At 44.3% G+C, this 15,101-nt stretch overlaps 1 protein-coding gene across 2 annotated transcripts in view; it reads right to left on the bottom strand.

The window, feature by feature from the left end:
• The window catches only part of PLK4 (polo like kinase 4), a 122,351-nt gene that overhangs the window by 25,665 nt on the left and 81,585 nt on the right, over window positions 1-15,101 (bottom strand). For both annotated transcript variants that reach the window (XM_029590266.1, XM_029590349.1), the window contains exon 13: window positions 2,084-2,228. In XM_029590266.1, coding sequence (XP_029446126.1) covers window positions 2,084-2,228 — 145 coding nt within the window. The remainder of the gene's footprint in view (window positions 1-2,083; window positions 2,229-15,101) is intronic.

The following is a 15,101-nucleotide window of genomic DNA, read 5'->3' as shown; positions in this document are numbered from 1 at the left end:
TGAAACTTAGAGCGATGTTGGAGTCACAGTAACCATGTGTATGTTTATTGAATAAGGGTATTATCTCCAGGCAGTAGCCGTCATTCTGGCGAGCCACCCACTCTTCATTGACGTCCTCTTGACTTTATGGATCCACAGTGTTTATCCCACGCCCCTTTGAAGTCCTTCACAGTTCTGGTCTTCACTACTTCCTCCGGAAGGGCATTCCAGGCATCTACCACCCTCTCCGTGAAAAAATACTTCCTGACATTGGTTCTGAATCTTCCTCCCTGGAGCTTCAAATCGTGACCCCTGGTTCTGCTGATTTTTTTCCAAGGAAAAGGTTTGTCGTTGTCTTTGGATCATTAAAACCTTTCAAGTATCTGAAAGTCTGTATCATATCACCTCTGCTCCTCCTTTCCTCCAGGGTGTACATATTTAGATTCTTCAATCTCTCCTCACAAGTCATTTGATGAAGACCTTCCACCTTTTTGGTCGCCCTTCTCTGGACCGCCTCCATCTTGTCTCTGTCTCTTCGGAGATACGGTCTCCAGAACTGAACACAATACTCCAGGTGAGGTCTCACCAAGGACCTGTACAAGGGGATAATCACTTCCCTTTTCTTACTCGATATTCCTCTCTCTATGCAGCCCAGCATTCTTCTGGCTTTAGCTATCGCCTTGTCACATTGTTTCGCCGACTTCAGATCATTAGACACCATCACCCCAAGGTCTCTCTCCTGCTCCGTGCACATCAGCCTTTCTCCCCCCATCGAATACAGTTCATTCGGATTTCCACTCCCCATATGCATGACAATATTGTTGAAAAGACCAGTAAGGCCAATTATGCAAGTATGGTTGGCTGTATATGGGTAGAAGTGATATTTTTCCATGAAGGGCTTTTCAGGAACTGTTGAGAATTCTAACCCTTTATCTGTATGACCATCTCCTGGAGCTTTTTGCTGAAAAGACTGTCCTCCAAGCAGTGGAGATCTGCCAGTTTCTCATGGACATACTTGCAGATGCTGCTGGCTTGAAGCCTTGTCATTGGTCTAGCTCCAATGGAGGCTGAGGAAGTATGTGAAATAGAATCAAAGGATTTGTAGATGGATTGGAGTAAGTGGTGGATGCTCTCTTTCATGTCCAAGATGGGGTAGGGATAGTAGTTTCCTTGCTTAGTAACAGGTAGGCAAGGCTCCAGTTTCTGAATGCAGTCATGAATATACTGCACCATGTAGAAAGGAGGATAGAAACCAAAGCCTGGTGATTGCTAGACTCTGTATCTGAGGTCCAGCTTTCTAGTCATAGGAGTGCCTGAAATGGGAGTTTCCTACATTCTCATTGTAAAGTGCTGAGGATGTTGTGAACTGGAAGGGCTACTGATTCAGCTGGAGTACCCAGTATCTGAAGAAGGCAAAGGAGCTCAGAATGGGGTTTTGTGTTTGCAGATATAGACGCCCAGTGCTAGATCCAACTTTCCAAAGAATTTAGAATAGACAAGATCCTCTGGGGGGAGGTGTGGTCCAAAGGATCTGGAGGTGGGTTGGAGGGTAGAGAGTCTTCATCCGAACCTGATTTTCCAAAATAAGAGCCAGGGAGGGAGGCAGACTCAGAAAAACCTCTTTTTAAACAAAAACAGGTGCCCGGGTCTCTAGCTACTAGGAAAGGAAGCCTTTGCCTTAAAACCAGAAGGGTACACCAGTCTAGAGAGAGAAAGTCTTGCTGTTCCATCAGTATGTCCTACCAACTGCTGAAGGCATAGAATACTGTTTTCTTCTGGGCTGCATGACTTGTAAGAAGCAATATAGTCACTGAGAAAACTGTTCTCTGCCTCCATCTGCTGGCAGGGGTTGGAATAACCCATTAGTCTGGGCTGGTGTAGCACCATAAGGAATTTATAGCCACACATAGGCTTTGGGAGGTCAGGGCCATTGTTATTTGTACTCCATCAGACCCTCCCATGAAGAGCAAGCCAAAGTGTTTGTATGCTTTCTCTCTAAATAACCAAACCTAACACAGCTGAACATGCTTCTAGCACAGCTTTTGTTCAACACCAGAATGTGCATCCTAAGAGGACTCTCTGTCCTACTGACTCAGTTACCTACAGAAGGGTTAATGCTGGGGCTGTGGCTTGGAGGAGTTGAACTGCTTCCCATCTTTCTTCGTGACCCAGTTTGGTTTTTCAGGTCACATACACCTGCTGAAGTAGAAAGGGTTGCTGCCTTAACAGAATCCGTGTTAGCTGGTCTCCTAGAAGATAGAGAAACATGGAACCTTTAACAAAAAAAACAAGCTGCCAGGGTTTAACAGGACAGTCAAAGTTACACCAACCAGTTTTAAATTACTATAATTCGTTTTTAAATATTATAAAACTGAATGCTTTAAAACACTATTAATACCTAATGTGAGGATTTTACTGTAGGGAGATCTCATGTTTACCAGTGAATCACCAAATATGAATCATAATAGCCAAGAAATGTACAGGCCAAATACTGACAGGCCCCAAGCACTGTCACAGCAAGAGAAAGAACTTTTGCCCAAATGAACTTTAATACAGCACTGTCTCAGTGGAAAAATAAGAAACGTTTCCCGGATACACTAAAGCAGAGCTTTCCAAACTTTTCATGTTGGTGACACTTTTTAGACAAACAATTTCACGACACAGTAATTCAGTCTACTAGCTAACCAGAGGTTAAAGGTTGAACGAACAAAACGTATTTCGACAATTTATGTTTGTTTCCTTAAATATATACATAAATTTGTGAATTACATAATGTTGCACCCACACAGACCCCCAGGCAGCTCCCATTCATTCTCACACCGTTCCCTCCCCACCCCCCAGGCATGCAAACATTCATTCTCACACACATATACAGGCAGGCACCTATTCTCTCACACAGACAGATCCCAGGAAGACACCCATTTGTTCTCATACACAGATATACCCCCAGGCAGACTCCCATTCATACACTTGCACATACTGAAGGCAGACCCCCCCCCCCCCCCTTTCTTTTGCCAGCAACCTCAGAGTCTCTTTCATTCCTCTGCTACTGCTGTCACTACTGCCGCGTGGCTATTGGGGAGGTGCTGATTGCTGCTAATGGCACTGAAGCCCGTTCTGCTGCTTCCTCTGTGCAGACCCCGTGGGCTTCCACTTCCTCCATGCCGATCTCGTACATTGCAAGATCAGCACAGAGAAAGTGCTACTCTTGCACATTCCCAAAGATAACCTATGCCAATCACTAAAAAGTAATTTTTTTACCTTTTCTGTCTAATCTTAGTTTTCTAATCAGTTGGTCACAGGCTTTTTTTTCCACCTTCCCTTTCTTGTTTTTTTGCCAATTTCTTTTACAGGGTCTTTTTTTTCTATTTCTTTTCTCTCCATCTGTCTTCTTCCCTCAAACACACAATCATGTTCTCATTCTCACAGCAGCCCTACTACAGGGTTTCCTCCTTTTCTCGGGCCACTGCGGCGGCCCATTAACGCTGCTCTTCTTCTGTACACGGCAGATGCTCCTCCTTCTTCCTGCCCACGCGGCTCCGGCAATGTTTTTCTTCCGAGGCTGCGCAGGCAGGAAGGAGTGAACGTGACCCTTTTCTTCGGGCCGTGGTGAGGTAAGCTCCACCATGGCCCCGCCGATCTTCCTGCTGTAGTTCCCTGCTTCCGCCGGCCCTGCTGCTATGTGAAAGGGCGAGACACCTTCACACTGCAGGCAACACACTAACGTGTCGCGACACACAGTTTGGAAAGCTCTACCTTAGAGACATTTGATTTCACCCTCAAAAAGCACTTTGGAACTTATGCTAACAGCGTTTTGGCATGGCAGGCAGCCTACAATCTTAGATGTGGCCCTGAGGAAAACCCCAGAGCTTTTAGTTAACGCTTAAAGCAGATTCATTTATGGGGAGCCCTGTGCCACCGAAGCAGACAAGATTGATCTCCGAAACCTCTTTTTTGAGGCTCTTCCCCCTACTCTGCAAACTCCATCATATCTCCACAGGGAGGCGCCCTTAAGTTTCCTCGTAGAGGAAGCCGAAAAGCTACATGCCATTTGTCATAAAGGAAAGTCTACCCCTAGGGAGCAAAACACAGATAAGAAGGAGAGGAACCAAGTGTCCACCATGTGTAAGAGTCTAGAGATACACTTTGAAATTAATCCCCTATCTTCTTATCGTAAGTCTGAAGGCCCTGACTGCCTCATCCCCAGAAGCAATCCAATGGCCCAGCAGCTAACCCAGAAAAGGGAAGAGGAGATTTGCATCCACCCAAAAGAAATCACAATTGGGGGCAGCGGCAAAAATATAACCAGAGATCTCCTATGGAGAATTAGCTGGCTAAACTGACAGCCATCATCCAGAACTCGTCAACCAAAGCCACAGTGTGCCTGCTCCGCCAGAAAAGGTTCCCCAGAAAAAAAAGAGAAAACGTCTGAGGAATCTCAGAGTGGCACCAGTTGTAGCACATCAAAAGAGGGCCCCAGTACCTCTGAGTCCTCCCCTAGCATACAATGACTAACCAATCCTGTTTTTCTTCCCCAGGTCTCTACCATAAAGTGCCTGGGAACCTTCCCTGTTCAAACCCAAAGATGCCCATACCTTTATAGTACAAGGTGACATCCAGCAGCAGGAGAGTCCTGCACACTTCTGGATGTGGACTCTGTCAGGAAGCATAAGTATTTCTTAGGGAAACTGAAACCTCAGGGACTCCGCTACACGGTCCCCATCTGAATACAAAAAGGTGTTCAATTGGGAGGGGCTCCTAGATACGGGTTCAGACGTCATCCTAATCATGCAGAGCTTGTTTTTTTTAATTTGTAAATTTTATTGGTTTTTGTATATGGCACAGTAAAGATGCTATATCCTCATCACTCTTTACATATACACATAGACTTACAATCCTTGACAGAACATAGGGATATGCATTGAAATAACAAAATAATAAACAGATCGTAATATACCCCTTCCCACTTCCCCTCCCCCCCCCCCAATCCCTCTGGGGTGAATACCAGTGAGCAAAAGACAGACAGATAAAGGAAGAAGAAATGGCACTTATATCTGGAACATTAACAAATCCACACTCAACCGGATTCATCATAGCGGAGAACAAGAGTATACATCAATGTCCTGCTGTTCATCCCATTAGAAATACTGGCTTCAATATCCACTCCTAGATTAGTATAATTAACCAATCCACCCTCCTGTTCTCCAAGTCAAATTGAGAGTGACGATGACCATTTAAGACTAATCGGAGAAAATTCTTTCACTCAACGCACAATAAAGCTCTGGAATTTGTTGCCAGAGGATGTGGTTAGTGCAGTTAGTGTAGCTGGGTTCAAAAAAGGTTTGGATAAGTTCTTGGAGGAGAAGTCCATTAATGGCTATTAATCAATTTTACTTAGGGAATAGCCACTGCTATTAATTGCATCAGTAGCATGGGATCTTCTTAGTGTTTGGGTAATTGCCAGGTTCTTGTGGCCTGGTTTGGCCTCTGTTGGAAACAGGATGCTGGGCTTGATGGACCCTTGGTCTGACCCAGCATGACAATTTCTTATGTTCTTATCTCTCATAGCCCTCCCATATTTTAGAAAACTTAGAAGTTGTTTTGTGTTTATAAGCTGTAATTTTCCCTAAGGTATGCATATTTTAAACATAGGCTTGTACTTCTTGCAAAGACGGGACCTGTGAATCCTTCCAACGTCGTGCTATAGCACACCTTGTTGCTGTAACTACATATTTGATACATAAATTATGAAACTGGGAAATGTCTGATAGTTCTTCATTCAACAGGGCTTGATGAGGTTGCAGTAAAACAGATTTCCAGCACTGTCGATATCCAGGTTGACACCTCCATCCATAGTGGCTGAATCTTATTGCACGTCCACCATAAATGAAAGAAAGTTCCCGGTGCTTGGCATAGTTTCCAGCATAATCCAGATGTGCTTGTGGAAATGTGTTTTCGTTGCGTAGGCGTCATGTACCACCTAAAAAATAATTTGTATCCATTTTCGATGTGAAGGGATGAAATTAGACCCTTACCCAACCTCTGGAAAATCCGTTTCCAATCCTCTACTGACCAACCACATTGCAGGTCACGTTCCCATGCAGCAATATGTGTTGCAGTCACGTTCAAGGTATCAGGAAGCAAACAAATTTTGAAATACGTTTACTAATTTTATCTGCTCCCCTACACATAAGCTCAAAAGAGGATATACCTCCAACAAGATCTATTTCTATATGTTGTTGGGTAAAGAAGTGTCTAATTTGTAGATATTTAAAAATATCTCCTCTATTTAAGTTATATCTGTCACTAAGAGAAGAAAATGATAGGAAACCCCTAGGGTCCCAGAGATGTGTCATCTGAGTGATACCCTTATGCACCCATCGTTTGAAGGCTTGCGGGTGATCCGCTGGCTTAAAGGAAGTGTGATGAAATATATGCGTGCTATGAAAAAAGGTTTTAGAGCCCACTAACACACTCCTCCACTTTTCCCAAATATGCAATGTGGCCTGCACTGAATCCGGTAAAGTCACCTTTGGATGTCGTGTGGACTGTGGTTGCCAGAGTAACGCAGTTAAGGGAAAGGAGCCTATCAATGCTTGCTATAAGAGTACCCAGGGCTTCTGTCGACGTGTTTTATGCCAATCAACTGCTGCTTTTAATTGAGCCGCTCCTTGATATCGTAGTAAGTGCGGCATACCTAAGCCTCCCTGAATTTTGGGCTTATACAGTGTTGCCTTAGCTATTCTAGTTCTCTTACCCTTCCACAAAAATTTATTTAAGCGTTTCTGCCATTTATCTAAGAGTTTTGTGGGTACTACGATGAGCAGTGTTTGTAAAAGATAGAGAATTTGAGGCATAATATTCATTTTAATGACAGCTAAACAGCCCAGCCACGAGATGTGGTAGCGATCCCATTCCTCCAGATCTTTGTATATTTTAGCCATTAGAGGTGGATAGTTAAGTCGAAATAGCTCTGTCTCTTGACCAATATGAATCCCCAGATATTTTATTTTAGTGTTTGCCCACTTGAATGGAAAATCTTTTTTCAACTGTGCAACAAGATCCAGTGAGATGGAAACATTCAGTAGCTCTTTCTCCCAGTTAATTTTAAAACCAGACACTTGACTGAAAGTTGAAATTTCCTCTGTAACTGCCTGTAATGACTGGTAGGGGTCCGTGATGGTAAACAAGATATCATCTGCGAATAATGATAACTTAGATCCATAATTCCCCACCTTGATTCCTTTGATTCGGTCGTTGTTCCGAATTCTGTGTGTAAACGGTTCGAGGAAGGTTCGACCGACGGTAAACGGTTGAGAGTAACCCCCATTGATTTTTAGGCACGCTTTGGGAGCATCGAATAATTTTTGTATCCACCTGATGAATCTTTCCCCAAATTTGAGAGCAGACAGTCCTAAATAAAAAAGGCCATTGTACATAGTCAAAAGCTTTCTCTGCGTCTATTCCTAAAAGGACCATGGGTTCATGTTGGGTTCTCGCCCACCATAGCGTGTCAACTATCTTGCGGATGTTGTCGGAGGCCATCCGTCCAGGTATAAATCCTGATTGATCTAGATGTATCAGCTCCGGTAGTAATGTGTTAAGTCTATTAGCTAATATTTTTGCTAAAAGTTTCATATCTAAATTTGTTAGCGAGATGGGTCGGTATGATCCGCAGACTGTAGGATCACAACCTGGTTTCGCTAACAGAGTCACTCCTGCTAGGTTAGCATTCTGAGACAAGGAAGCTGATCCTTGCAAGGCATTGAAATTTTTAACTAAGAGAGGTATTAGCGTTTTAGCAAATTTTTTATAATAGAAAACAGTGCACCCATCTAGTACAGGGGACTTTCCCGTTTTCAATGATTTGATGGCCCACTCTACCTCAATACTCGTTATATCTCTATCCAATGCCTTTTGATCTTTAGGTTGTATCTGCGGTACGATGATTCGACTCAAATAATCATCTATCCAAGACTGACTAATATGAGAATCTGTGGCGTATAGTTCAGCATAGAAACGTAAAAAATGTTCCCGTATGGCAGTATTAGAGGTCAGCAGCCGGCCAGATTCGTCCTTAAGTTTTGCAATATTATTGAGAGTTTGTTTAGCTTTTAATTTTTTTGCAAGCTGCTTGCCCGCCTTGTTCCCACCTTCGTAGTGTAATTGCTTAGTAATTTCCAATTTGTGGGCTATTTGGGCTGCTTCTAATTCCCCTAGATGCTTTCGAAGCCCATCCATTTGTTCCAAGATCAGGCTATCCCCTGTTTGGGTATGAATGTGTCCTAAGTTTTGCAATTTTTGGATCATCTCTTGTTTATCCCTATTACGTTGCTTCTTAAGGTAAGACCCTCTAGCAATTAGCTTACCCCTTATAACTGCCTTTAAACACGTCCAGAAAGTCACTGGAGAAGTCTCTGGGGAATCATTGGTTTGTAAGTATTCCTGCATGTCGCTTTGGAGTTGCTGGCAGAAGCTACTATCCTCCAAAAGACTATCATTCAATTTCCAATATTGCGTTCCCTTATCATAGGACGCAATATGTAATTCCATAGTAATGGGGCTGTGATCAGACCACGTAATGGATCTGGTAGATGATTAGGAAACCTGGTTAACACAACCTTTATCCACAAAGAAGTAGTCAATCCTGGAATATGTCTGATGGGCTCTAGAGTAAAAGGTATAGTTTCTAGCCCTGGAATTCCATATTCCCCAGGTAACTAGGAGACCCTGACCGGTAAGGAAGCTTTTAAAGAGTCTCCGGTCTTTTCCTATGCCTTGTGATATGGATTGAGAACTATCCAAATGTGGATTAAGGGTCAAGTTAAAATCCCCTCCCATGATCATGTGTCCCTGCCCACATTGTTCCAGGAGGTTAGCCAGTTTGATTAGGAATTTTCCCTGGGCAGTGTTTGGTGCATAGATATTTAGAAGCGTATACTGCTTCCCCCCCCCCCCAATTGCAATAAGGATTATGTAACGGCCCTCTGCGTCCGGGTAGTAGGCCACTTCTTCGAAAATTAGATCTTTATGAATCAGTATTCCTACTCCCAAATATTTATGTGTTAGTGGTCTAGCGGCCCAGTATTGAGAAGGATAAGAGTGGTGTTTAAGCAAGCATTCATACCTCCTTTTGAGGTGCTTTTCTTGGACAAAGGCAATGGAAGCGTGATGGTGTAGAGGATCAGTAAAGAGAGAGTGTCGTTTCGCAGGAGAGTTTAATCCCTTAATGTTAAGGGAAAATAGATTTAGAGTGGTCATATCTAAATTCATTACTAAGTTGAACTTTTGTAATGGACAAAAGCAGAAGATCCCATGAACACCCAAACCCCTTGTTCCATCTGCCTAGAGCTCCAAGAAGCTGTGAAGATGTGAGAAAAATGTTCCAAATTAGATCATATGTGTGTGTCTTTCTTAAATCATATGCTATGATGAGGTTCTTGACCTCTGTATCACCCTCTAGCTCTCCCGTTCCCCATGCAGCCATAACCCTTGTAAGGTTCATAGCTGACTCAATGTAATAGGAGGCAGTCATCCCAACAAGGGCCCCTTCTTCCTGACAACAGGAATTTCAAATTTTGACATGTACAATATTATAAACACTCCTCCAACATAGAGGATACCTGGATAAACATTTAAACGAAAACCCACACTGTTTTGCCTGAAACTCGGTACTCTAACATGTGAAAAGGTTGACATAAGCAATATAACCAATTGTACAATAAAGCAGATTCATCAGTTTCAATACTTATCAGTAGTGTCCCAACTGCTTCAGATAATTAGATGTGAAGTGAGTAAGCATGACCAGCTCAGGTGATATCACGATTGTTAGATTGAGGATCTGGATGGTGGCGCAGTCTTATCTCCTCTGGTTACTCTCTGCACAGAGGTGGTTCTTCCCTCCAGTTAGATGATTTTACAGAAGCTGCTTCCTCATCGAAGCCAGAGTATCCTGCATCCTTTAGGACTTGAGACGCCTCAACCAGCGTTTTGACGCGGTGATTCTCCCCCTTCAGGGAGAAGTTCATCCCGAATGGAAACAGCCAACGATACCTCACATTATCTTTTCGCAGGCAATCCGTGATGGGTTTCAGTTCATGCCGCTTCCTAATGGTAATAGCAGAGAGGTCAGCAAACACCATGATCTCATGGCCCTGCCAATTCTACGTGGCTTGTTTGCGTGCAATCATTGCTACTTTGTCTTTTATCGCAAACTTGTGATAGCATGCTATAATGTCTTTGTGCTGATTATTGTCCCTTGGTCCCAGGATTCTGTGAGCCCGAGCAATTTTTATAGATGAGCCCTGCTCTGTTACCTGAGCTGTTGTGTCTTCCGCAAGGAGCATTTCGCTGATCTGAGCCACCTTGGTATTCAGGAGACTCTGGTATGCCGCGAAATCTCAAATTTTGCCTCCTGGATCAATTTTCGAGGTCTTCGACCTTTTCATGTAAACTCACAACTTCCGATTTTAGCGCTTGAAAATTTTCCCTTGACTGCTTAATGTCTTCAGTGTTCGCTTCCGACTGCGTCTCCACCTCAAAGAGCCGGCGGCCATGTTCAGCGATTTCTCCTTTAAGGTCTTCGATCGAACTCATAATCTCGTTGGTATTTTTGGAAATATCTGATTTCAGGTCATCGAACCATTTTTTCATTTCCACTTTAGTGGGTAAGTCGCTATCCGGACGATAGCGACCTGTTAGTGACCCGTATCGGACATACGGGTGAATCTGGAGCGTCTTCCCCCACGTGGGCACCCGTCTCCGCCATCGCTAGAGCTGAGCCACAGGCCTCTGCATCCCCCGCTAATTTTTGATAGGAGAATTTCTTAAAGTTGATAGTTTTCTGCCTGCTCGACATCAGCCTTGATCGTAGTATTGTCTCGGGCTGATTGAGTGGGATTTGGTCCGCAGATGATAAAGATGTGAGGAGATTCAGGTTGTTGTCAGGAGAGGCTCACATTTAGGCAGCCATTTGTTAGGATGATGTCACTTCCTCCTCATCACTTTTCAAGGGTGTAGGCACCTATTCTCCCTCGCAAATCTGATTTTACTCACTCCTTCCCACCTCCACCACCAGCTGAGCCGCCCAACAGAACTTGCTGGAAAATCATGCAGAGCTTGTTTGACAAGCTCTCGAGTAGGTCTACTCCAAGAGTAGTTTCTTTCGAACTGGACCTAGGGGTAGAGGTAAGGCACGGCTCACCCTTCAGATATGGAAGATGAAAGTGAAGCACCCAGTTCTGATCACCAAGACCCCTGGTGAAGAATTCCATATTGGGAATGAACTCATGTCCCCCATCCTTGAATATGTAAATGAGGTCATGTGGACTCAAGTCAGGTACCCTCTCCTGTATGGAAGAGCGGCTCAAAGGGGGAAGGAAGCCCGTATGTCCTGCTCCATAGAGCAGAAAAAGACTACTCTCAGAATACATTTCCAGAGATCAGTAGATCCCTTCCTATTAGAACTTTGGTACAGAGAGCCCAAAGAGGGGGCAAGATGACGACAATATTATCCTCTTGAAAAAGGAGACCACAATCAGTATTGTCCTAGATACTGATCGAATGGAGATTTGCCTCAACCAAAACCCACCTTCAACTGACCAGAATCGAGCAATCTCAGGAGGTAAGTCTACCTGTAATCAAAAACACACACCTGGTATACCCCAGGAAGCTGACAGACATACACCGGAGTAGAGATGCCATTTCGGTGTATGTCCAGCTAGCAGATACATAAAACAAACAGGTACCCTTGATGCTCAGTAGCGAGGACTCCATGAGTGAGTCCCTCTTCCGCAAGGTGAAAGCTAAGATAGAACTGGATGCAGTAAAACACAACAATACGTTGATAGAGATACTGGGACATGAAACTAAACTGCAAGTGGGAGCATGTAACAGAGCTGAAATTAGGTAGTAAGACCTTCAAATACAACTTCTCCATAATTAGAGATTTAGATTCACTGAAGTATTTGGGCTCAGACTATCTCATCAGATTGGGAGCCTATGTCGATCTAGTGCAGCGGTTCTCAACCGGTGTGTCACCAAGCACCGGCAGGTGTGTTGCAGCTCCCGGTGTTCCACTGCCTCGCTTGTGCTTCCCTTCTCCCTAGGGTTGGGGCTAAAGAATGGAGAGATGCTGTGCACGGATGCCAGCGGCTGAAGAGTGGAGAGATCTGTGTGCCTCCACCGGCGGGGCCGAAGAATGGTGAGACGCTGTGCGCTGCTGTGCGCCGGCTGACGAGTGGAGAGACCTGTGCACCGCCGCGGGAGGCCAGGCGGAGAGGAGAGACCATGCGCCCCGCGGGAGGCGGCTAGAGAGACGTTGCTCGCCGCCGGTCAGGTCAGAGGCGGCTGAGAAGCGGAGGCCAGGCTTATTGGGCCAAACAATGAGAAGAGGCTCCATGTGAGCTTGTGTGTGTGTTAGAATGGGTGCCTGGGTGCATGAGTGGCAGCTTTGTTGTGTGTGTGTGTTAGAATGGGGGCCTGGGTGCATGAGTGGCAGCTGTGTGTGTGTGAGAGAGAGAGAGAGAGAGGCAGAGACTGGTCAGGGAGGTGACTGGTTGTGTGTGTGAGAGAGGCAGAGACTGGTCAGGGAGGTGACTGGTGTGTGTGTGTGTGAGAGAGACAGAGACAGGTCAGGGAGGTGACGTGTGTGTGTGAGAGAGAGAGCGAGAGGCAGAGACTGGTCAGGGAGGTGACGTGTGTGTGAGAGAGAGAGACAGAGACTGATCAGGGAGGTGACTGGGGTGTGTGTGGGAGAGAGAGAGAGAGAGAGACTGGTGTGTGGGTGAGGAAGAGATACTAGTTAGGGAAGTTACTGGTCTGTGTGAGACAGAGACTGGTTGTGGGCCAGGAAGAGGACTGTGAGGACAGAGCTTCAGCAACCCTTGCTGCTTCTGATGAGTGCTATTGGCCTGGAAGGGAAAGGAGTAGGAGAGTGGCTGGAGAGGGTAAGTAAAAGCAGCTTTTAAAATTTATTTTTCTTGATTGACTACCATTTTAATTATTGGGTATTATGTGATGTCTGCTGTTTTGAAATATTTTATTGATATCTGGACAATTTTTTTTTTTGTTTGTAATGCTTTTTATTGATTTGCAGCCCATAGAAAGCAATGCCACATTACAACAATAACCACTGCAACAGGAATCCAACAGAACAGAACAACAGACGGTCTAACGTAACAGTGTGCCATCAGAAAAACAAGATAACAGCCGATGTACAGTCCGGGCATAAATGTTTCACCCATTCCCCACCCCCCAACCCACCCTAACCCAGCACCTCAGTCAATGGAAAGTCCTGGTATATTGTTGGAACTAGCTTGATCTTCAGAAAATGTCACAAGGGAAAAATACAGGGAAGAGACTACAGAGAAATGTGTATCCCTCCTACCATGGAATTAAATGGCGACCTGGTCATTCCTCGATTAAGTCTTTCACTGTAATTGTCGAAGATTTCAAAAATGGCTTCCAGATAGTTGTAAGTATCCGTTGCTTCCTTGGAGACTTCTAGCGGGGTAGATTTCTTCTCCAGAAGATAGAGATCCAACATGGCGTCTACCCATTCTTTCACTGTTGGCAGGGTGGAAGAGATCCAATGACGAAGGATGACCCGTAGAGCCATCAGACGACTTTTGTGTAAGAGTGGAGTCGATATACCAGGCGTCCGCTTCTGAGGGGTAACAATTCCCAGAATACAGAAGGACACCTCCCATGTCACAGGAGTGCTAGATGAGTTATTAATATAGTGGAGTATTGAAGACCAAAAATGTTGAATAGGAGAACACTCCCACAAGCAATGTAATAATGAAGCATGGGATTGATGACATTTATGACAAAAGCATGAGACGTAGAGATCCCCACCAGAAAAGCTTTTCTCGGCCAAATAAGAGCATGGAGGACCCGGAAATGCAGTTCTCTCATATATGCACTGCGTGCCACTATCTTGTTGATATGCCAGCTGCACCGAATCGCCGATACAGGAATAGTCTGGCCCAACGCAGAGGACCAGTTGGAGGCCACAACAGCGTGCAGTCCATATTTCGCAGTATCATGTAAGAAATTGTAGAAAGTTGAGATGGAAATCAGCTGTTTCGAGCATAAATGAAGGAATCTTTGAAAAGGTCCATTGGTGAGGGCTGTAGAAGTCGTGGGAGTCACAGTCTTAATATAACTACGGATTTGCATGTAACATAAGTAGTCAGAGGCTTGGAAGTGCAAGTGTTGGCAGCAATAAGTAAAAGAATAAACTGTATTAGTTTGCAAGTTGATAAAATGATTCAGCGTTAGCAAACTAGCAGGATCTAGGAAGTGCTATAGAGGCAAACTATCTGTCCCCGCAGGAAAATCGGGATTTCCCATCAATGGGAGACAGTATGAAACACGCCAGGGCAATTTCAAATGTTGTCTGAGAAAGCGCCAGCAGCTTCTGAAAGATTTAAGTAGTAGATTGCCGCTAACAGAGGCAGGGACTGCATGGCCAGGTGCATGTATCAAATACGTCAGATGCATGGGCTGCATTAATTCCCTCTCCAAGGAGACTATCATTGAATTACCGCCATAACCAAGCCATTCTCGTAACGTTGAGATTAGGCATGCAAGATTATAAAATCGGACGTTTGCCACTCCCACGCCTCCATCTACCTTAGGAACCATCAATTTGGAATATTGCATCCTAGCTCGTTTAGCATTCCAATAAAACTTACTAAATATTTTCTGTAGCATTTTTACATCTGTAGCAGACAAAAACACAGGGAGCATTTGTAAAATATACAATAACTTAGGGATCAAAATCATTTGAACCAGAGCTATTCTGCCAGAAATAGAAAGAGGAAACGCATTCCAACTCTCTACCTTTGCCCGAAAGGTCTGTATAAGAGGAGTTATGTTGTAGGAATACCATTTCTGAGGGTTGCTGTGAATTTTAATGCCAAGATATTTAATGGTGTCTGTGGCCCAAAGTAAAGGAAAGTCTGCCCATTGTAATTTAAGACCACCATTAATATCCATCGCTTCCGATTTAGTAAGGTTTAATTTTAAGCCAGAGAAAGAACCAAAAGTATGAATGAGGTCTACTAAGATAGGTAGGGAGGATTTGGCATTTGAAATAATCATCAGCATGTCATCAG

The sequence above is a fragment of the Rhinatrema bivittatum genome, chromosome 1 (genome assembly GCF_901001135.1).
Source record: "Rhinatrema bivittatum chromosome 1, aRhiBiv1.1, whole genome shotgun sequence".
NCBI classification, from domain to species: Eukaryota; Metazoa; Chordata; class Amphibia; order Gymnophiona; family Rhinatrematidae; genus Rhinatrema; species Rhinatrema bivittatum.
Note: the sequence above shows the minus strand (reverse complement) of the source record. Positions and strands in the feature narration are given on the sequence as shown.